Source organism: Xenopus laevis, chromosome 1L (genome assembly GCF_017654675.1).
Source record: "Xenopus laevis strain J_2021 chromosome 1L, Xenopus_laevis_v10.1, whole genome shotgun sequence".
In the NCBI taxonomy this organism is placed as follows: domain Eukaryota; kingdom Metazoa; phylum Chordata; class Amphibia; order Anura; family Pipidae; genus Xenopus; species Xenopus laevis.
In genome coordinates this window covers 155,675,788-155,698,164 of record NC_054371.1, presented here as the reverse complement: position 1 = coordinate 155,698,164, position 22,377 = coordinate 155,675,788, and the positions used below count along the sequence as shown (strand labels likewise).

General features: G+C 40.2%; 1 protein-coding gene across 7 annotated transcripts; it reads right to left on the bottom strand.

Moving 5' to 3' along the window:
* Positions 1–613: 613 nt before the first annotated feature.
* On the bottom strand, positions 614–20,183 carry znf219.L (zinc finger protein 219 L homeolog). 7 transcript variants are annotated; one of them, XM_041565622.1, is made up of 7 exons: positions 19,185–20,183; positions 12,218–12,289; positions 11,339–11,427; positions 9,730–9,828; positions 6,182–7,913; positions 5,244–5,375; positions 614–2,858 (listed from the first exon to the last, which is right to left on the bottom strand). In XM_041565622.1, the coding sequence occupies exons 3-7, from the start codon at positions 11,378–11,380 to the stop codon at positions 2,278–2,280; spliced, it is 2,586 nt and encodes an 861-aa protein (XP_041421556.1). In that variant the 5' UTR covers positions 11,381–11,427; positions 12,218–12,289; positions 19,185–20,183; the 3' UTR covers positions 614–2,277. The 7 variants fall into 7 exon arrangements, with proteins under 7 accessions (XP_041421556.1, XP_041421557.1, XP_018115690.1 ...); XM_041565623.1 differs by lacking the exon at positions 12,218–12,289; XM_018260201.2 differs by lacking the exon at positions 9,730–9,828 and having other exon boundaries at positions 19,185–19,445.
* Between the last annotated feature and the right edge of the window lie 2,194 nt (positions 20,184–22,377).

Below are 22,377 nucleotides of genomic sequence, written 5' to 3'. Positions count from 1 at the left end.
AATCAGTATATGGCATTTTTCAGTCACCTGCAGGTCGAACAATGAAAGTAAACCTTTCATTGGTTGCTATGGGTAACTGCCCAGGTTGTAATTTGCCCCAGTGTGTGTTCTCTATGACATACACACATAGGGGGAGATTTATTATGTGATGTAAAAAACGGCGGAATAATTTGGCAAAAATTGCCAGGCATCACCGTGTAAAAATGGCGTCATTTTTTTTAAAGCTTTTTCTTTGAGCAACTTTCGCTGGAACGTATTAACAAAGGACTGAAGCAATGTAAAATAACGGCCGAAAATCTGGTGTTTGCATGGTATAAATGATCACACACCGTGATCATTTTACACAGCTTTTTACACCGTTTTTCTGGCGGATTTAGTTTTACACAGCATAATAAATAGGCCTCATAATGATAGTGAGGGGCATCTACCTATCACGGCGTCCTCTTGCTTTGTCTGCTGTGATGTACAGCATGCTATATAAATGAAAAATATAGAGACACGCTATGTGCACATAAAATAAAGAAGAATTCAAACGTAACTGCCCAGCTGCTTGTTCAGCTAACCCCCTTGTACTGCTGATTTGAATTCAATGATTGCACTCATTTTACTTTTGTTACTTTCAAACAAAATTTTATTTTAACTTTTTTTTATTTCTCTTTTTTTTTCTACAAGAAAATAAAAAAAATATAGAAATCTCTAAATGTGAAAATGTGCTCTTTCGAGCTTAAAACCTAATAATATGGGGGAATGGGCACAAATGGTGAAGGTTTAAAATTATTGTCTATCCGAAGTTGGTTCTGGAGATCGATCCAAATTATCAAAAATAAAGTCTTAGCAACAACCATGAACCAGAGGGAAAGCCCCCAGGGCAAAAGTAAATCAACGCTGCTACTGTCTACCTTAGTACTGTTTCTTAACTCTACCCTAGTTGTTGCTCTCATTCTAACACTAACATTCTTCTCCTATTCCTAGCTCATCCGCCTGTCTCACAAATAAGATATGTACTTGCAGAACAATGCCTGTCGAAGAATAGTGATCTGGCAATCTGACGCCTGCTTTGCTTGCTCTGGCCTATATTTATGATGCAGTGGAAAATCTAGTAAGCAAAATTCTGTTTCAAGGGTATCCCGCTGTGGTCATACTAGCCTCATATATCGATTTCCAATTGTTTATCCCTTATGCTCACATAGCAGCTCACAATAAGCTGTGCCTTCATACTTTGTTAAACCAGAATATTATTACAGTAGAAACTCCATTTTACATCCCCTGATTTTAGGTTTTCCCTCATTTCACATTGTTGTTTTGTGGTCCCACCTATATATTATGCATAATACATTTCCCTGATTTTACACCATTTTTTTCTGGTCCCCTGAAAAACGTAAAATGGGGGTTCTACTGTATTCTGTTTTATTGTTGTATGTCTGCACTTATTTTGCTAGTAATGCAACAACATTCCTATTTTTCATATGAAAAAAGATCCCTTGTTCTATCTGGCATTTACTGGCCCATTATGCTATATTTATTCTATAGTCCTTTGTTTGTTTCTCAGAGCCTCACAAGTGGTACAATAAGCACAATAATAAGCACAATTTAATACCACCATGGAAAAAACATAGACCACTATTTATGCTTTAAAGTAGAATACTGCCATTCCAGTCTTTTTGTAAATGCTCCTCGTTCATTCAGGACCACAAAAAGCAGCCTACTGTACCTGTCATCTAAAGAGATTGCAGAGGCATTATTATTGTAGTGTACATTTTGAATTGGAGTTTTGATTCTGACTAGAGGTTTCCCACTGCAGCTTAAATCTAGGCCCCTTTTGTGTCTTGTGCATAGCCCTCCCATTCATTACTTCTGTCTTTCTTTTATTATCATGTCCTGTCATTTTGGCCCGTGAATAGCAGTTTCCTCATATTCTGGTATAAATTGTTTCATTGTTTCTCTGACACGACTGACAATTACATCACTCCTACACCCTCGCTTTCTTTTCTGTTCTTTCCTTTTACCCACTTTCTGCCTCACCATGCTAAGCGATTCAAACTTCTTTACCACCTCATTATCCAACCTGACCTTTCCTTCATATCTTCCTGCTGCCCAATCCAATCTTTTTTCATCTGTAGCTGCCTTTCCTTTCACTTTCCATTTCTGGAGAACTCAACACTCTGACCCAATTCCTAACTTTCTCTTCTGCTTTCTGGCTATTTCTTTGCTTGTGGGAAATGGAATGTCGGCAGTAATGGGGTATTTCAGTTCCCAGCTGCCCTGTAGTGTTTCCTATCACTCAGTGCTATCACAGGGTTCTGGGCTATCACTCAGACTAGGACCTTGAGGTTCAGGTGATAGCACAGGCCTAGGCCTCCCTCTAATGTAACCTCCCTTCCTACGAGATCTCCTCCCATGATGAACTTGGAGATGGAGACTCATCAACTCTCCCACTGAAGTCACAAAAGGACAGTACATGCATCGGTGGAAAGGATTTCCTTGGGACAAATCCAGAGGCTCATGGTCTGCTCTCCCATTAGCAGGGGAATGTGAAGGACTTCTTCTCCTCTGCCCTCCTCTCCCAGTTAAGCGGGGATATGTACCAGAACCCTGTGCCTCAGACACGTGTAGGCGTAGAGGAACAGATGCTCCATCCTCACAGGTGGGAGAAAGATCAGTGCAGGAACTCCCCCAGGCAGTGGACACTGCTGGCAGAAGTCTGTCCTGCTGTGAAGCAACCGACTGAATGCTTTTCGATCTCAGGGGAACACCAGAGGAGAGCTTGGAGTCCCTGTGATGACGCTGCAGGTGATATTTCAGGGAGCCAGACTGAGTTCCAGCATAAGAGCAGTGTGGGCACTTATAGGGACGCTCGCCTGTGCATGGGAAAAGAGAGTGTAAATAAAAGAGACACACCATTCAGCAAGTGAGGAAAGATTCATTGAACACTGCGTATATGCCAATATGCAGTGTTCAATGAATCACAACTATACTTCTGTGTTAATCAAATATACAAAGGCAGATCATAAAAAACAAAACAACAGATGATTTGTCTGGCATAAGCAAACATTATAAATGGAACAACTGAAACAATGTTCTTTATCTGTAGGTACTGGGGGCTGGGAGGATACGTTCTTTGTAACACTGCATAACATTCAGTGGGACATAAACATGGAAACTCCTCAACGTTTACAGTTAGTATAAGGCCATATTAAAATGTCAGCCGACTCTTGTTTTTGATTCAGGAGCCAGATGTAGAAAGCGTATTATACTAAAGATGTGTTTCTGAAGTGTATCTATTCCTGTCATGTTTGCACTTCCTGTTCTCCGACCAGCCTTGTCTGCTTGCTCATGTCCTTGGGTCAGCACTTGTATTTGTGTATTGGCAACTGGCACTGGCCCAAAGGAAGCTTGCACCGGGTGATGGTGCTCGAGTGGGTGGGGGCTATAGTAAATGCATGCAAAGGCTAAGAGGACTTCTATAGAAAGAGCTGCTCTTGCTGCTCCCAGTTTTCCCCTCATCTTTCCAAAAAACAAAAGTAGCCCGGGAAAAGAAAATATGGGGAGAATTTTAACAATTGTCGCCTGACATATTTTACATGCTTTACAGGAACCAATTCAAGGGTTAAATAAATAAATGAATGGTAAATAAATGACAAGCAGGTATAAGATATATAGCAAACACCCAATAGCTTTAGGCACATATCCCTTGGTACCTGCACTGTGCACTTTAAAACTAAAGACCTCATTTATCAAACGCCACATTATTTTAACTAAAAAAGTCCAAGCAAACTAGAATCCTTGATTGTACCTTATATATTTGTTAAAAAGCATGCTTTAATGGAATTGGGGACAAATGCCAAAAAATTTAAGCAAAAATCCAAATTGTACGATTTTTTCATATATTTTTCCCCAATTACTTGATTTGTTGGTGCTCATTCCCAAAAAGGGTTTTTTTGCCTGATTTTCTGACTTTTTCCATTCTCGAGATATAATAAATCTCGAAAAATGCTAGGTTTTTTTTCCCTATAAAAGTTCTGATTTTAAAATTAAAAACCTTTTTTAAAAAAATTCTGATTTTATGTAAAAAAAAAAAAAAAACGTTTTTGGCATTCGGACTTAAATAATAAATAACCCCCTAACAGTCAGTAGTTAGAAAAACGATTACATTTCTTACATAAATATAACTAGCAGATAAACCAACAACCTTTCTGTTGCTTGACACTAACATGGCCCAGACCATATATATATTTATATATATATCTAAAAAAAAATGTATCTATTGAACCGAGGTACATTTATAATCCCTAAGTGATGTAATGGTTTATTTAACTGAGATATACATATCTGAATTGCTTAAAAATAATAATTACAGAAATAAATGAGTGGATTGCATTATTATTCTCTCTCAGTATTTATATAGCACCACACATTAGTCCCTTCCCCTTTAGAGCTAATCTAAAGCCCCATACTGAACACACACTCACACTAACTGGGTATGTTTCAGTGATTGCTTTTTTTATTGGACTGTGGCAGACACATAAGAGGAATCTCACATAGACATGGGGAGAATGTGAACTCCATACAAATAATGCCCTGGTTGGAACTGAACTTCAATTACTGCATTCATATTCTTCTGTTAGGTCACTGTTACAGAGAGTTGGATATAATAAATTGGTACACTTAGTTTGTTTACATGGCTAAAATAAATCTCATTGCCCAAGTCACCTTCCCATGCAGATTCTGTCATAACTGGCCAGCCTGTTTACATGAGATGAGACCAACGTGTAAAAGAAACGGATCCGCACACACACCGATTAGTGCAGTCGGGGATTATCCCCTTTTATTCAGCCACCAAACATCAACGTTTCGGGGGGGAAAGACCCACCCTTCATCAGGTGTGCGGTAGGAGAATTACATTGTACATGAGATGAGAGCCAGGCACGTACCCCTCTCCTCATCCCTACAAGATTTTTCCTTTTCTATTTTTATATAATATGTTCAGCATTATATGTCATTAGTTTTAAGCTGATGCCAAGATGTTACCTATGTCTTATAGAGATAGATGGCTGTTCATTGCACTGTATTTTTACTCCCATTTTATTGAAATGTATTTGTCTACAAATGTATTCAGTTAAATACAGATATAAAGAAAAAAGCCTACTGACTAACATTTTGCATTTTATGGGTTTAATACTCTTGAAGATGCTGTAATTTGGACAATAAAGTAGGCAAGGCATGCTGAAATTGTCAACGGTTACCTGTGTGTACACGAAGATGTACTTTCAGATGGTGAGAAGAACGGAAGGATTTGGCACAGAAAGGACAGTCTCTACCTGATGTTCCTCGAGATCTCTCAGCCTGTGAGGCATTAACACTCCATCCATTCTTATCTATGGAAGAGATATTTCATGAACAGATTGAAGATCTGAGAAAACATTTAGAATCTGGAAATTCCAGGATCCACAATCAATCCCCCCCCCCTCGTTTACGTATTGCCATAAAGTGGCTTGCGCTTATTATCCTTTCTTTAAATCAAAAGTTGGTAGAATTTTACAATGACTATGTTTCAGAGCGTAATGCAGAAATACAATAGCTTCTGTATTATTTTAGTATATTAAATTACTTAAGGTTCTAAGAAGCCAGTGTCAGAAGCATCTTTTCCACTACTTTCAATGATTTGACACCAGTAAACTTTGAATGTGTCAACAGGTTCCAGAGACCATGGACAGTATTAGGAGATATAAAGGTCTTGACAATTATGAGTGCTCGAAGTATCCACTCGAGGACTATATGGATAACATGAATATGGATAATTTTTATTGTCACTTTCCCTGTTTCAGCAAAGCTTTCCCTGTTATCAAGCATCAGGTCATGCCAGTGATTTAATATGACAAAGTAGAAAAATATAGGGCAATTTTATTTTATGTGGCAGGGTTTATGGTATGAAAAAGTTCTTTTTTCAAAGGGTCCTTGTAGTTCAATCCTCTAGCCGTTTCTTTCCTCTCTCCAACCAGTAAAATTCTTAAACAATCCAATTACTGTGAAACAATGCTTCTTAAGAAGCTCTGTTTAAAAGTATTTGGAATGTTAATGGCATGGTATCGTAAATTTAACTGCCCTACCTGAATAGCCAACAGTTTTCAGTACGATTCCAGAAGAGCCCTAATTTAGCAAACCCTGGATGAAGCTCCCTTACCCATGACTCCTAATGCTTGAAGTCGTCCAGTTGCTCCAGATCCATCTTGATTACCTTCTCCTCCCTGAACTGCCCTGGCAGTTGCTTGTAGCATCTGGGAACACGTGGCATCTCCAGGAGGTGGAAGTCTCAAGAGAAGGCCAGAATAAAAGCTTTGATACCCAAGAAGTCTGGAGGAAGGAGGTGATTGCGAAGATGTGGTTGTGTGAGCACTTTGAGGAGGCTGATGAGCAGGCGGATCCTGCCCCCCAACTCCCTTTATCTTGCCCAGGTGTACCTTCATATGATTTTTTAGGAACCAGGATTCCTTAAAGCATCGTCCACAGACAGAGCATCGATGGTCAAAAGAATCTTTGTGCTTCCGCATGTGACCCTTTAAGAACCAAGACTGAGTGAAACTCTGTGAGCATATCTCACACTTGAATTCAGCAGGGGGCAGTGCTGGAGAGGGAGCAGGGGTAGGCAACGGTGGAGGAAGAGGTTTAGGCTGCTGGGGGGCAGCATGTTTTTTTTCCACATGACCCACTAACTCTCCCTCCTGAGATGCAGCAAAGTCACATAGGTGACACTTATAAGGTCGATGAAGGATGCGCAGGTGACGCTCTAGCTCAGCTGCCTTGCGAAATTTGCCCTTGCAAAAAGGGCAGGGGTGGCGGAGAGGAGCAGGTACGGTCAATAAAGGAACTTTCTGCTCTACATCTTCAGGAGTAGAATTTTTGATAACAGAGTAGGGAGTATCTTTTTGGCATTGGGGCCCTAGTAGCAAAGACCTCTGGGTGTTCACTGCATATTGAGTCTTGGGGCCTCCACGACCCAGAGTGAGGGGTCCACGTACCCTGTGTGTGCTTGCATGAAGTGACAGGATGCTAATAAAACGGAATTGCTTTCCACATATGTTGCATGGGAACTGGCGTGACTTTGAGCCTGCTCCATCTGCAAAGCCATTGGAATGACGCTGAAGATCCAGTTCTTCATCAGCAAAAGACAGTCCAAGAAGGGATTCTGGGGCTGAAGGGGAAGGCAGGGGAGAGGTAGGAGATGGGGATGCCCGGGAGGGTGAGAGGGAAGATGGCGGTGGAGAGGGAGAGGCTGGAGGAAGAGAAAAAATAGGAGAGGATTCTGGATTTTGTGGGGAGGGAGTCATAGTTGGAATAGATGGAGACACTGAGGTTGCAGGAGGAGAAGGAGCAGGAGAAACTGCAGGGGGACAGAGTGAGGCAGGCTCAGGAGAAGTAAAATCATCTGAGGGTGATATAGGTGGTGGCGGTGGAGAGAGAGGGATTACAGGTGGGGAAGGAGATACAGAAGGAGGACAGAGTGTTACTCTTTGAGCAGACATACTGTCAGTTGTTGGGCAAAGTGAAACTGGAGAGGGAGAGGGAGAAACTGTTGAAGGTGAAAGAGGAAGAGATGCAGCAGGAGGGCTTATGGGGGCAAGAGGAGATGAACTGTGAGTGGAAAGGGAAAGACAAGTCACGTGAGGTAAAGAGGCAGTGGGAGTGGGAGAATTAGAAGCAGGAGGGGGAGATATGTGAACAGGAGACAATGGCGGTGGTGGGGATGCAGGTGGTCTATTTGCTAGCTGAGGCATCACTTGTGGCAAAGGCAAAGGGCTCACAGGAGACGAGGTTGAACTCTTTGGAGAGGAATGGCAGAGATGGGGAGGGATAGAGTCCATTGCTAAGGTATATGGTATTATCTCTTCCAAAGGGAGCGGTGATTGCTCGGTCTCCTAAAGAGGGAAGCAAACAGAATTTGTATGACTCATTGTGATTTTCCAGAATGTCACATTCAATATCAATTGTACAAGCATTCTACGGATTCCCTACACTGCAAAGTTTTGTGTTTCACAATTAGACCCTATGATTTATAATCTGGCCAATCCTCTTCCTTTTGTATTTTTTTTAGAAACCTTTGTAGCGATAGTGTAACCACTTGTAGAAAACGTGCAGAAACTAGCAGACGTAGTAAAATGCTTTTTGTTACCATTTATTTCCATGGACTCCCATAGACGAGGCTCCAGGAGGTGAAAAATAACTGCAAAATAACTTTTATTTATGGAATTTATGCACAAACAAAAATGTGGGTATGGTACTGGCACAACTTTATTAGTTTGAAATACATTTTTCCACAAATTGCTTTCTTATTGTGGTGTAAATTTTAATGTTATAAATATGTCCCTAAATTAGCCCCCTAAGTCTCTGTATATCTGTATACAATACATTAATTAAAATATCTTAGCATTTAAAGATATGTATTTAGGCTACTGCTGTGTGACTGAAGGTCTGCTGAAAGCAGCACAGGTTGTGTTTTGTATATCAAATTCTAACAAGGAATAGTAGCATTTACATACTATACATAATGGATCTTTGAATTTTGCAGTATCAACACTGACATTTTTTTTTTCCTGCTTCTACACATTACTTATTCCCTGTAGGTTTGAATGCTGCTGTGTTTCTACATATCCTAGTTTATTTCTGTCCGTGGATAAGATGGTGAATCAGAATGTATATAATAATAGGAAGCAGCTGCAATGGTAAAAGGGTTGAGTCATTCTACATTATAAAGACAGGATCAGAGTGTCAGCTCATAATGCTAGCAGTTCTGACTTCAAAAATGAAAGCTGACTAACCACCTCTAGTTATTTGCTGTCCTATTCCCGCAGTCTTATCTGTAATAGCAAAATTGTTTTTATAAGGATGCGTGCAAATATTTTTTTCACCTCTTAGCTTTAATGGCAAACTTTCATTCCCCTAGAAAGTGACATTTCCCTGTCAACAACAACAACTCCACATTAAATGTATTACATAGGGTTAAGGCTCTATCAGTATGGAAATGAGCAAGAATGCGTAGAATAACATACATAATAAAGAGAATTCCCTTTCACAGAGAAACACTCAACCTTTTTACCACCCAGAACATTTCTCACATTGCTGTATATCATGCTGCTGGCTGTGCACCTTTACCATTAAGTTCCTTTTCTATTCAGACAGTGCTTACTCCACAACTCATTAATTAGATATTCTAAAAAGGAGGTTCTCACCACCTCCATGCTAAAGAAATCCTCCATGGTAAAGATATCCTTTGCATAAGGGCAATGTCTCTCAGTGATCCAGTGAGAAAATGTGGAAGATGGTATGTTGGTTTTACATGTGGCAATTCCAATTTATACACACTAAAGGTGGCAATAGACTTAACAATTACAATCTTTCCTGCAACCATAATTGTTGGTTTTCATTACAGACATTTAGGGTCTAGCCACACGAGCAGATTCGGGGAGATTAGTCAAATCTCCTCTTATTCGGGGCGACAATCTCCCAGAACTGCGCTTCATTTTCCAAAGTTGCCTCACAAAGAAACCTCAGGCGACTTCGGAAAACGAAGTGCCGCGTGTGCCTTCCCCCAGGCTATTTTCATTTTAGCTGGCGGAGGGCAGGGGGAAGGCAGTTCAGGGAGATTGTTGTCCAGACCCTTCAAGTAGAAACAATAGAATTCTACCTGCATCTGAAGGTTCAGCAGTAAACCCTCGTCTGATATAATTTTCCTACCTGCCCAGCCGACCATCCGATCGATATACAAGTCTTTTGCTGATATCGGTCAGCTTGTCTCCTGCCATACACGCAGCGAAAACAAAAAACTTTTGTTTCCTACAATAATATCTGTGTGTCAATGGCCACCTTAAAGAAACAGTAACATCAAAAAAATAAGTGTTTTAAAGTAATAAAAATATAATGCAGTGTTGCCCTGCACTGATAAAACTGCTGTGTTTGCTTCAGAAATACTATTATTGTTTATATAAATAAGCTGCTGTGTAGCAATGAGGGCAGCCATTCAAAGAAAAAAGGCTCAATTACATAGCAGATAAGCTCTGTAGAACATAATGGTGTTAACCTGTGCCATATAGCCTTTTACAATTTCCGCCATTGCTACACAGCAGCTTGTTTATATGAACTATAGTAGTGTTTCTGAAACAGACAGATCAATTTTATCAGTGCAGAGTTAAGCTGCAGATTTGGGTCCTTTAGACAGATTCAGCAGCTCATGGGCCCCCTCAGCCTCCCAGACTGGTATCTGGCCAAAATTCAGCCAGATCTCAATCGGGCAGGTTTGATTTTCCCGCCAGAGGACCCGCATAAGCTACTTAATGTGGTCCTCGTCCCATTGGCTGGTATGCCTGTCGTTGTGCTCCGATCGTTTGGCCATAGGGCAAATGTATGAAGACAATGCATTTGAAAATGTTGGGCTGCAGCAAGCATTAGGGGGATTATAACCTTACTTATGTACAGAGATATATGGTGTTAATGCAAATCTGGGCATGGTTGCCTGCATTAGGGTAAGTGCTGCCCTATTGCCCTACCTTGTACAGAGCTCCCGAATAGTGATGTGCAGGCCAGCCGATACCTGCGGGGCCCACGGGTCGGGTTGGTTTGGGCCGACCTTGCACCCCCGTTTCCGGGTCGCCCGCGACCTTACAAATGCTGGCTTCCAGCATTTCCCTTTTGTGACTTCATTGGACCCGGAAGTCGGGCTCGGGTGGAGGGAGGGTGGGTATGGAAAAAAGCCGACCCGCACATCACTACTCCCAAACACCTTGTGCCCCTAGTAGTCTTGCCTTGCACATTCTAGGGGCCTCCTGTACAGTAAGTGCTGGATACAGAGAAAGCCACAAACCTTTGTGTTCCATTCTGGGAGTGCAAAAAGTTGAACCTTTGGGCACTAGCATCATATTTTGGGAGGGCAAGGCAGCAACTGAAGGTTAACAAGTCAATTATGCTTTAGGTAATACAGTATGGGACTTGTTATTCAGAAGCTCGGGAACTTGGGAATTCCAGATAAAGGGTCTCTCAGTAATTTGGAAATTCATACCTTAAGTCTGCTAATAAAACATTTAAACACTAAATAAACCCAACAGGATTTTTACCTCCAAGAAGGATTAATTATATCTTAGTTGGGATCAAGTGCAATGTACTGTTTTATTTTACAGAGAAAAAGGAAATCTTTTTAAAAATGTAAATTATTTGATTAAAATGGAGTCTATGGGAGATGGCCTTCCCATAATTCTGAGCATTCTGGATCACCAATCCCATACCTGTACTACAATAAAATGATCAATCAGTCAAAATGTTCATAAAACAGTGGGAAATAATTCAATCTAACCTGTAACAAAAGAATATGAGCAATGCTCTCAATTGGCCTCATCCAACCAGGTCTTCTGACAGACAATGCTTCTAAAATAGGGATCCTCTCTATAAAAAAACAACCTCATTTAAAGGGGGGCTGTCACCCAAACATAAAGGGCTGTATAATAAAAATCATTTTCAAATTAAACATGAAACTTTTTTTTTTCTATTAATAGATGCATATATCACCTGTCAATCATATATTGCCTGCCCCTCCTCTATGCCTCAAGCACAAATGCAGGGCAGGCAATAACTTTCACTTTCCATTCAGCACCTCCTAGATGTCACTTTTTCTTCACATTCCCCTCACTCATCACCATCTTATTGTGCAGCCAGTACATGGACATAAGGTCCCTATTCTGGTGTATAAACAAGATTTTGGGGTGATGTAGAGCTTGCCTTAATTACAGTGTCCAATATATGGTTTAAATAATTTTATAGTTGTTATATTTTGCTTGACAAACACAATAGAAAATAATTTAGAATTATTTATTAGGGTGACAGGTAGGGTTGTCACCTTTTGCAATTTTTTTTTCCGGCTGGTGGGGGGGCGGGTACAAAAAGGGGTGTGGCGTAACGTCAAAGAGGGTGGGGTTGTGACACAAAGGGGCGGAGCACGGCCAAAAACCGATAGACAAGTTAAGTTTACAGGCGATTGGGGGCGGGCCGAGGGGTCTTTTTAAGGGTATTACAAATTTACCGGCAGCTACATTGCCGGTAAATTTGTAATACCAGCCCCGGCCTTGGCAGGTGTTTTACCGGCTAGGCCGGTAAAATACCGGCCGGGTGGCAACCCTAGTGACAGGTGCTAAATTAGCAGTCTACCTGTGTACAACTAAGGTGATGACTCACTAACCTCCTGTTTTAGCTTTTATCCCTGTGCAGGTTAAACATTCATTCTGTCTCACTGGCTGCTTGTACCAGTTCCCTATAAATATATAAAAAAATTAAAACCACATTTGAACTTCATTATAAAGCTTTGGAAATCTCAATTCTTTCTCTAAAAGAGAGTTTTAGATGAACTACAGATACTTTGTATCTTATATTTTTATTAAACCAAGCTCGACCAAACTCCAAACTCATATTTGTGTAATCATACACATTTTTTGTATTTGATGCCCAAATCACCTGATTTTTTGGGTTATCAGTGATAACCCAAAAAATCTAGTGATTTGGGCGTCAAATCGAAAACCCAAAAAATCTAGTGATTTGGGCGTCCAATCCAAAAAATGTGTATGATTCCAGTCATACATTTTTTTATCACCTGAAACCCCCAAATTTTTCGGATTATCGGACGAAACCCAGCCAGAACAATTAGGGCAATTGTAAAAGGGACAATTGCCATTTACTTCTACATGACCTCGGCAGGTTTGAGATTCAGGCTTTTAGCAATTTTTAGCAAAAACCTCAAAAAGTTTTTTCCACCTCAAAAACTCAATTTCAATTTTTTGAAAAAAACTAGGTTTAGTAAATAACACCCCTACCGTCAGAATATCATATAGTTGACAAATGTAAGTCAGCAGTCACTCACTTTATTAATAAACCTCCAACCTCCTATTCATAAAATTAACATTATTATTGGCATAATAATTCCTCAAGCTGTACCTGACCGGGGGCTGGGAGACGTTTAGCATCTGAAATTTCAAAATTTAGTCATTTCGGTTTACATCATTTTTGTTGTTTAAAGACTTAACATTCCTGAATTTCCCTGCCCCCCACCCAACTCTAAACTTGCTAGTAACTAAAGAAAACATAATAGCATGACTCAGGGGAGACAAAGAAATCCATATGGGAGGAATTAGGAAAGAAAGCAAGAAACAAGGTATTTGTGTGTGTGGCTTCGGGGTCTGTATAACTATGAGAGAAAAATAAATGAGCTTTAGCAATTGGGACAGGGGATACTATATAAGGAACTGAAACTTAGATATGATATGATCAAGCCCTTTTACAAAGAATCTGAAAAATACAATGACAGCTGTTCCTTGACTACCATCCCCATCATCCTCTAACAACCAAAGGTGCCCTAATGTAAAAGGGAAATCAGCATAAAGTGCTTAGAAAATGCTGTACTTGTTATAAAAGCATGAGGCAACAGATTACCTAAATACAAACATAGAATCCTATTAATAAATATAATTCTCTCTTTTAAAAATAATAAAAATGTATTGCAAGGGATAATGTGCTATCTGGCTACATTAGGGGGGTTATTTATTAAAATCCGAATGTTAAAATATCAACTAGATTTTTAAAGAAAAAAAAAATTAATATTTTTCTAGATTTATTATACTCCAATGCTACAAAAAGCCCAAATCTGAAAATCCGCCATCTCAGACCTGTCGAGGTCCTGTATAAGTCAATGGGAGATGCACCTATCCCAATTTGAAGTTTTCACGGTCTGCCCTGGGTTTAGACAAAAAATCTAACTTTCTCTGGGTTTTCGAGCAAAAACTCAAAAAATTCGAGCAATTTGGGAAAAAGCCCAAGAAATTTGAGCGATTCGGGTTTTTGTTTGCTTTTTTCTGCAATCCGATCAAACCCAGTTTTTATTAAAAAATTTACTAAAATCGAGCATGGGAGTTTGGTCATGGTTTTTTTAATAAAATATGAGCTAAATTTGGATTTCAGTAAATAACCCTCTAGGTGTTATGTGACATGTTTAATAGCAAAACATATACAGTAGGCCATACATAATTCCCAACATATCCATTTTTGGTACTTTTCTATGTGCAGGCCTAACTTTAATTTGAGTTGCCATGATGGCTGTGTATGATTCTTTGTCGATATGGACCAGATTCAATTCAATGAAAAAAAATCTCCTAATTCACATTTTTCCATAAACTTCAATGGAGTTTGCACAACACAAACCATAAAGTTTATCTCATGGAATTGAATTTAGGCCTATATGTGACCACGTGCTTTTTTGAAGGAATAAGAAATGGAAGTTCCTAAAAGTGGGAATCCAGAACTTTGTGATGCACATGTAGACTGTAGGGTATGGAATGTTAGTGCAAATATTGCATATGGATGTATGTTTAGTATTACTTAGATATGGCAACTTCAATAACATATTCAAGTCTACACTAGATGGGAAACTTTCAGGCCTGGGAGTGTCCTGCAGGGATTCCCCATGGCTGTAGCTATGCTACACTTTTACGGAATGCCAGTGCCTGATGTACTGGGAACATTTATAATAAGTATATACATAGAAGTTTGACATGTCCAGTGAGTTTGCATATGCCTCCTGGAGTTATTCAAGCAAGTATGTTTAGATGTAGGAAAATCCTGGTGAGCATGAGTCTAGATGATGTGCAAAATGATTGTATGGGAAGTCCTGTTGCGGATTCCTGGTTTGTATATACCATTATGGTTGTGTCCCATATAGAAGTGCTGGTAAATAAACTAGAATTCACCAGGGTCCTCTTGACTGCCTTTCCAGCCCAGTGGCTGGGGGATATCATCAAGAACTAAACTGGTCCCTTAAGTTCCATAAGCAGGTATATGTATGACTTCCGGAAGTTATATATTTTACTTTGAATTAATTCAGTTTCATTTGTGCACACTTTATTTAATCCCAGGGAGCAGGTTCATATACTTTTGCCTGAATCTTAATCGCCTTGTGTATTGGGTGTATGCATCTGTATATATTTTTTTACAAGTTACATTCCAGTGTATTGCCAACACACAAGGGGTTATTTATTCAGGATCGATTTGTGTTTTCCATGAAAATTCGAGTTTTTGAGGTTATTTTTTTGGTCAAAAATCTATTTTAAGGATGAGAAAAAACTAGATTTTTTTTTGAGACCCTGGAAATAGCTTGAATCAAATGGTTCAATGGACCTCTGCCATTGGCTTCTACATGACCTCGAAAGGTTTAAGATGGGTGTATTTTCGGATTCAAGCGGATTCAAGCGGATTCAAGATTCATGCATCTGATCATCTATTTGAATTTTTGTCAAGGTTTAAAGTTCCAAATTGGGGCGTTTGGGTATGCGGATGTTAAAAGGAGTATTGAATCTCTATGAGCCTAAGGGGGTCTGGAGCTCAAATAATCACTCGCTGATAAAAATCTGCATTAAGACAACTCCTTTTCCCAATAATATCTGCAGGTTTTAAGGTATATAGGCAGTAAGGGAAAGAGGGATGCAGAAACTGGTAGTCACTAGAGACTTAAAATATTTTGGGTTTGTTTGAGGAGAGCTGCTAAATTTGCACTGGGGCCAATGGGTATTTAGCTACACCCCTAAGGCTAATGCAACACAGGTCTGATTCTTAGCCTATGGAAAAATGCAGGTGGAGAATCAGCCCCTAAACTGGCATCAGCCTTCTTTCTTGCCTGGTCCTGGAACTATATACTGTATGTATATATATATGTACTCAACTAGGGAGTCATTTTGAAAGAAACACCGTGCTCTAAGATAGCATTTAGATATAAAGACTACATTTTCACTATGCATGAATATCCACTAAGGCACATCAAAGTTCTTTCTGATTTTCAAGGTCACTTAATACAGCAACCAAAAATCTGATCTACTGTGAGGCTACATTTTTGTTGCTATTAATGTTATTTAATTTGTATCCTTTTATAGACGCTCTCTTCTTTTTATTTTCAATTCTGACTTCCTAACCACTGTCTGGTTGCAAGGGTACATAGAACCCTACAAGCCTGATAGTCGTTAATATTCCAAACAGGAGATACTTCAACAACAACAAATAAAAAATGAAGACCATTTGGAAATTGTTCTAGATTTTCAACAATTTACTAAAGGTTCAATTACATTTGAACAGCCCCTTTAAGGAAATTTCCCGGTAGGGTAGACTGATGAAATTAGTCTTGTGCCAAAGTTTCTTAGCGTGGTGGCATTAGTGGCAACTGGGGGAGATTAGTCGCCCAGTGACAAATCGCCTCTTTTTTGGGCGATTAATCTCCCCTAAAGGCCTTCCCGTCGGCTAGAATGTAATTTGCTTCCTCGTGAGGCAACTTTGAGCGACTTCGAAAAAACGAAGCAATCCAAGTGCCATCCTGCTGGCGATTTACTGTACATTCTAGCCGACGGGAAGGCATTTGTGGGAGATTAGTCGCCCAAAGAAGAGGCTATTTGTCGATGGCCAACTAATCTCCCTCAATAGCCACTTGTGCCAACATAAACTGTCTTTATGATTGTTTTAACCTTTTGTGTGTTATAGAAGGTAGAATCTATGGAGTTGATGCAGATGTACTAACATGTCAGCACTGTAGATTCTATGTTTGCAAGTTAAATATAACCCTATGGGAAGAAAAACTGGTTGTCTAGCAACGTGTCTTCAGATACCGCTGCCAGTAAGCAGAGGGTTAACCCAAAAAAGGTCAAAAAGTGTTTTTGTGTAGATTCCCATCTATGTTTAAATCCGAGTTTGTCAAATAATTTGGCAAATTTTGACCATACTGCCCAAACATCTGGCCATTAGGCGTCATTTTTTACAAGCCATCTCGCAATTTGATAGGCAAACCCTTTACAAACTGTCATCTTTTGAAGCACTATTTTTTGTTGGGGTTCACAGAACATACACAGTATGCAAACATATCCACTGCATATCAGACAAAATTGAAAACCTGTATTTGACCATCACCATGCATGGCCCTTCTTACAAAATCTGTTGGATTCAAAATTGGTTGGATACCTGAAGGTGTGTGGTTACTTTTAGGGCTCATACATAGTAGCATTCCACACAAAGATAATTGATGAACTATATTGATTATGGAGGTTCAGTTAACAAGACTGTGATGTACAGAAGTTTTGCATTTGCCTGCCATGATACGAATAGGGCATTATTGTACTAAAATGCAAGTGAAATTCAATCTGTTGGACCCCAAGTGGTTGTAATTTGTTGCACACAACACAAACCAATGTCCACAAGGCCTTAATCCTTGCAGATCTGTACCCCCCATCCCCAAATGGATTATTTTAACTGTGTCCATATATTCTGTACATATCCCTAAGAGCATATATTTCTGTGTCTGACTCCTTAGGAGTGTGTGTAGTTTTCTGCATATGCAAGCCTATCATTCCTTTTAAATAGATTTATTTTTAAATCCAGAAATTACAGTTTAGAGCAGCAGAACCAGGTGCAAAATAGTGGAAACGCTTACATGCATTTGTGTAATATAAGCTATAAATATACAGCTATACAATTATGGTGCTTCTGTGTTATGTATAGCCCATTTCTGCTTTGAATTAATAGCTGTGCTATTAATGCAAAATCCTGTTTGTCACGCACACACACATATACATATACACTTGTATTATTTGACTTTCTGTATGTGCTGTTTTAAGGTGGTGTATTTAACAGGATATCCTGTTTATATACATTCTGCTTTGTTACTGTCATTCTCTTTTTTGCGTATGAAACCCTATAAGTATGTCTGTTCACTGGTGATCGTATCCTTATGTGTCCGGGTTAGTGCCCTGCGTGTCTGTGCCTATTTATATCAGTATCTGTGCACACAATTCTTTGTGTGTATTCTTGGTCTGAGATAGCATTCCCTGGTGTGTCTGTGAATATGAATCCCCATTCCTGGGATTATTTATACCCCTGTGATTGTATATACAGTGTAACATATGTACGTGTGTGTGTGTGTGTGTGTACATGTGGCAAGGTATTGTGCTTATGTCTGTACCCTTTGTATGTGATCCTGTATGTGTCTGATTGTATGTGTGGATGTGTCCCAGTGTGTGTGTGTGTGTGTGTGTGTGTGTGCCCATGTAATTTCATCACACATTCATTACTCAGACTCACTGAGCCATGTAATAGAGACAGAGAGAGGGAGAGACAGAAAATCACAAGGCCTCATTCTACCCCCTCCCTGCCCAGGCCCCAGACAGACAGGCGGGCATGTATACGTGGGGCGGGTGGCGAGATCCCATCCGTTACTGAACCCCACTTAACCTCTTGACTGCCAGTTTGCTCCTTAATTCACTTCTGTGCAGAATCCGCTGGCAGTGAAGGGGTTTTGTGACTTGCTAAAAGTTGCCCTGTCACAAGTCCTGTGTCCGAAGGGTTAAAACTATATCCCTGCCCCCTCGCTGCTTTATTCCAGTTCTCTTTCTTTCGCCCAAAAATCCTTTCACCTTATTCTGTAGTGCCCCCTCCTTCTCTCTCTTCACCCCCCCACTGCTTCTCAGTACAAAGCCCCTCTCATTCCCCTAACCCTCCCTCCTTTATTCTCACATTCCCCCCCTCTCCCTCTCCCCAGCTCACAGACACACAGAAAACACACACACAGTTTAAGCTAAAAAAAGTTGCACTGTTCTTCCTATAATGTTTCCTCGCCGGTATAGGGACTCTTTCCTAATCAGCCTTATTTTTTCCTCTGCTTCTGGCCACTTGTCTTCTTCTTGTCGGTGTCTGTTCCCATCCCGCATTTCTCTACATCTCTATCATCCCTCTGTCTTTCTGGCCTCGTCCTTCTCTTCTTCTCTCCCTTTTCTCTCTTTCTCTCCTTCTCTCTCACACCGTTTGTTTCTCCGCCCCTTCTCTCCGCTTCCCTCTCTCCTTCTTTCCCTCTCTCTTCTCTCTTTCTCTCCCTCCCTTTCTCTCCCCCTCCCCTTCCCCTTCACTCCCCTCTGCACCTGCTAAGTTTTTTCCCAATAATTCCATTTTTTTGGCTGCCTTTTTTGTAAGTCCAAACACACAAAAACATGTCCCGAAATGAAGCGAGCCCATTCCCTGCTCCACGCACAGCCCGAGAAGCAGTAGCAGCGCTAGCAGCAGGCAGGCGCCAATGAGTGCTAATAAATGGCTAAAATAGTGTTCCCCGAGCAGGAAAGTCTGTGTGTTATACTCACACTACTCCCGGCCACAGAAGAGATTATCTGCTCCCGACGTCAGTGCTACGTGGTTGGTGAAGAATTAAACCCATGGCAGGGACAGCGAGATGCCTCTTTGTGCTTTTCATGCGTGCTGCAATTTGCATTTTCTAAGGGCCTTTCATCAAGCATGCGATCTCTCAGGGAGAGTTACACAAAAGCAGCTCAAATCCCCGCCACAAAAATGGATGCCCCCTCCCTCCCCCTCTTCTCTCCCTCTATATCTCTCTCCTCTAGCTGCCTGCCTCTCTCACTCTCTCTCTTCTTTCCCTCTCTTTTTAAAAACAGTATCTCTTTCTTTCAGTGCCTCTCTGTCTCTCCTCTCCCTGTGTCTCTTCCTGTCTGCCTATTGATTAATTTCTGTCTGTCAACACTGCTCTGTCTCACTCCCTCTGTTGATTTTCCCCCCCTCTCATTCTATAATCTCTCCCTTACTCTTTCAATGCCTCTTTTCATCTTTTTTTGCCCTCTGTACACTCTGCTTTCTCTCTTTACCTATCACTCTCTTGGCTTATCTTTTTTTTCTCTCTTTCTGCCTTCTGATCTCCCTCGATACTTTTCTTTTGATTCTGACTGGCTTTTCCTTCAGTTTGCAGTTCCTCTGCCTCTCTCTGTGTGTCCCTCCCCTTTTGCACCTAAATTTTGTTTTTCAGATGCCTTCCCTCTGTGAGACTCACACCTGCACTTTCTTTCATATTACTTGCCCAGGATTGTCCTCTGCTGCAATTAGGTCCCCTCTGTCTCACCTGTACGCCCTCTCTCCTCCTCTTCTCAGCACTCTGTCTCTCACCTCCCCTCTAATATTACTGTCTTCTCTCCCACTCACTCATTCTGTCTACCCCTCCTATCTCTTTTCTCTTGGTCTCTCGCCTTTCTCACTTTGTCTTGCACCTCTCTCACTTTGTCTTTCCCATAACTCATTTCTGCCTCTTTTCCAGCGCCAGTCTCTCTGTTTTCTAATCTGTCACCCCTTTCTGTTCTTTCTTCTTCTTGTATTCCTCTCTTCCTTTTTCCCCCCATTCCTGTTTCTCCACTTCTCACCTCTCCATGCTGTAAATTTCAATTATCTCACCTCTTTGTATGGTTCTCTTTATATAATCACTTTCTCTTTCTTTCACTCTCGCCTCCCTCACTTTTCTATACCTGTAGCCCAAACTCATGCTGTTTCTCCCCCCCCCATGATTCTCTTTATTGTTTTCTAAAATGGTATTTCTAATTCCCCCTTTGTATCTACCCTTGTTAATCTCTTTGGGTACCCTTTCACTTCAGATGTCAATTTTACCTTTCTCTCGTTTTCTCTTCCCCCCTCTCCTTTTACTCCTCCTGTTTATTTCTTGCTGCTTTTCCTCCTCACATCTCTGTGAAGACTCAATTTATTGATCAGGAGATAATGAGGACACAGTCTGAATGACAAGAGAGATGGGGAAAAAACAGAAAGAAAAAGCCTGTATCACTTAATGTATGTAATACACACATGCTGCACACACTCAAAAATACTACATACACATGTACTGCACACTGCTCACTCATACACAGCACATACACTCATATACTCTGCATATACACAACATATACTGCTTTTACCTTGCAATGCATTGTGCACACAGAATTCTACACACATTCTGGTGTCACACAAAATGCACATGTACTGATGTTCTTGAATACTACACGCATACATATATGTACTCTTTCAACACACTAACACATGCTGATTCATGTACATATGTACTGCTCACACTCACTACATAGATGTGAAGCATGTGTATATATATATATATATATATATATATATATATATATATATATATATATATATATATTTAAAAAAATCACATACTGCACACAAACACACACTCAGAGACTGCTCCCATGCAACTCAATGATACAGTACTGGACAGGCACTCAAACATACAAATGGTTTTTATGATTTTATTTGAAGACCCAACATAATTCTCACTGATTTCTAAAACATTCAGGTTTTTCCATTGTGAGGTAAGTGATGGGGAAAATGTAAATAGAAAGGGCCCAGCATTCAGGATCTTAGCCTTTTTTCTTGTGCTGTATGAAGAGGGGAATAATAAGAAACAATGCAACAAACAGACCGAAACTAATGGTCAGCAGATCCATCTCATGCAGGCGTTTAATCTAGAGGGTGTTCATACTGAGCACACATATACACAGTTCATACACAAAGTGCCTATATATTTGTGTGTGTGTTTTTATAGAGAGAAAGAAACATACGCTAAATACACACTCATACATGGGTTAATGTTTTTTTTTAGGTAATTGTTTAGACGATTGAGTCCCAGCCCATAAGGATAGATGGCATGATGGGGAGGTGCATTCAGTACCAGCTGTTGGTTGGTGTGATTGGCACAGCCCTCTACCTTCACACACACATCTACACATTTGTTGTCTGGTGTTTAAGACTGAATGCTATTGATCCATATGTTTCATGAAGTTGTAGATTCCTTGTGCAGGTGTTCCTTTTCACACAGCAATATCACATTGCTCTCTTCATATATCACGTGCTTGAAGAAAAGACTTGAGATTATAAGTATGAGTGAGGGTGATATTTAAACACATTCATATAATTTGATCCATTGTGACATAGTGCTAGGATAATAAAGAGGGAGCATTGTGGAAAAAAATGATTATTTTCAGGATTTTGTATTTCAGTGAGTCAATAAAATCGATTTTATTATATATATATATATGATTCGGCCGAATCCTTCTGCCCGGCCGAACCGAATCCGAATCCTAATTTGCATATGTAAATTAGGGGAGGGAAATCACGTGACTTTTTGTCACAAAACAAGGAAGTAAAAAATGTTTTCCCCTTCCCATCCCTAATTTGCATATGCAAATTATGGTTCGGATTCGGTTCGGTATTCGGCCGAATCTTTTGCAAAGGATTCGGGGGTTTGGCTGAATCCAAAAAAGTGGATTCGGTGCATCCCTAATATATATATATACACACACACACACATAAATGCATGAGGGTATAGGCCAGATGCATGCCTTAGATATCTAAGGTCACTTTTATTACTCTTACAGATTTGACCAAGTTAAAATTAACATGTGGAAGACATAACTGAAATATTTGTTTAATTATATCTTCAGATAAATGTCACAATGCTGACTTCATCTTTTCCTATATAGACTATGCAAT

Bases quoted from the DNA above. Each gene is read 5' to 3' on its own strand.
- znf219.L (XM_041565622.1), bottom strand. From the start codon at position 11,380: ATGAGGCCAATTGAGAGCATTGCTCATATTCTTTTGTTACAG. The intron at 9,829-11,338 runs GTTAGATTGAAT...ATATTATTGTAG, and splicing joins CTCATATTCTTTTGTTACAG to GAAACAAAAGTTTTTTGTTT. The intron at 7,914-9,729 runs GTAGGAAAATTA...TTCCCTCTTTAG, and splicing joins TCGGATGGTCGGCTGGGCAG to GAGACCGAGCAATCACCGCT.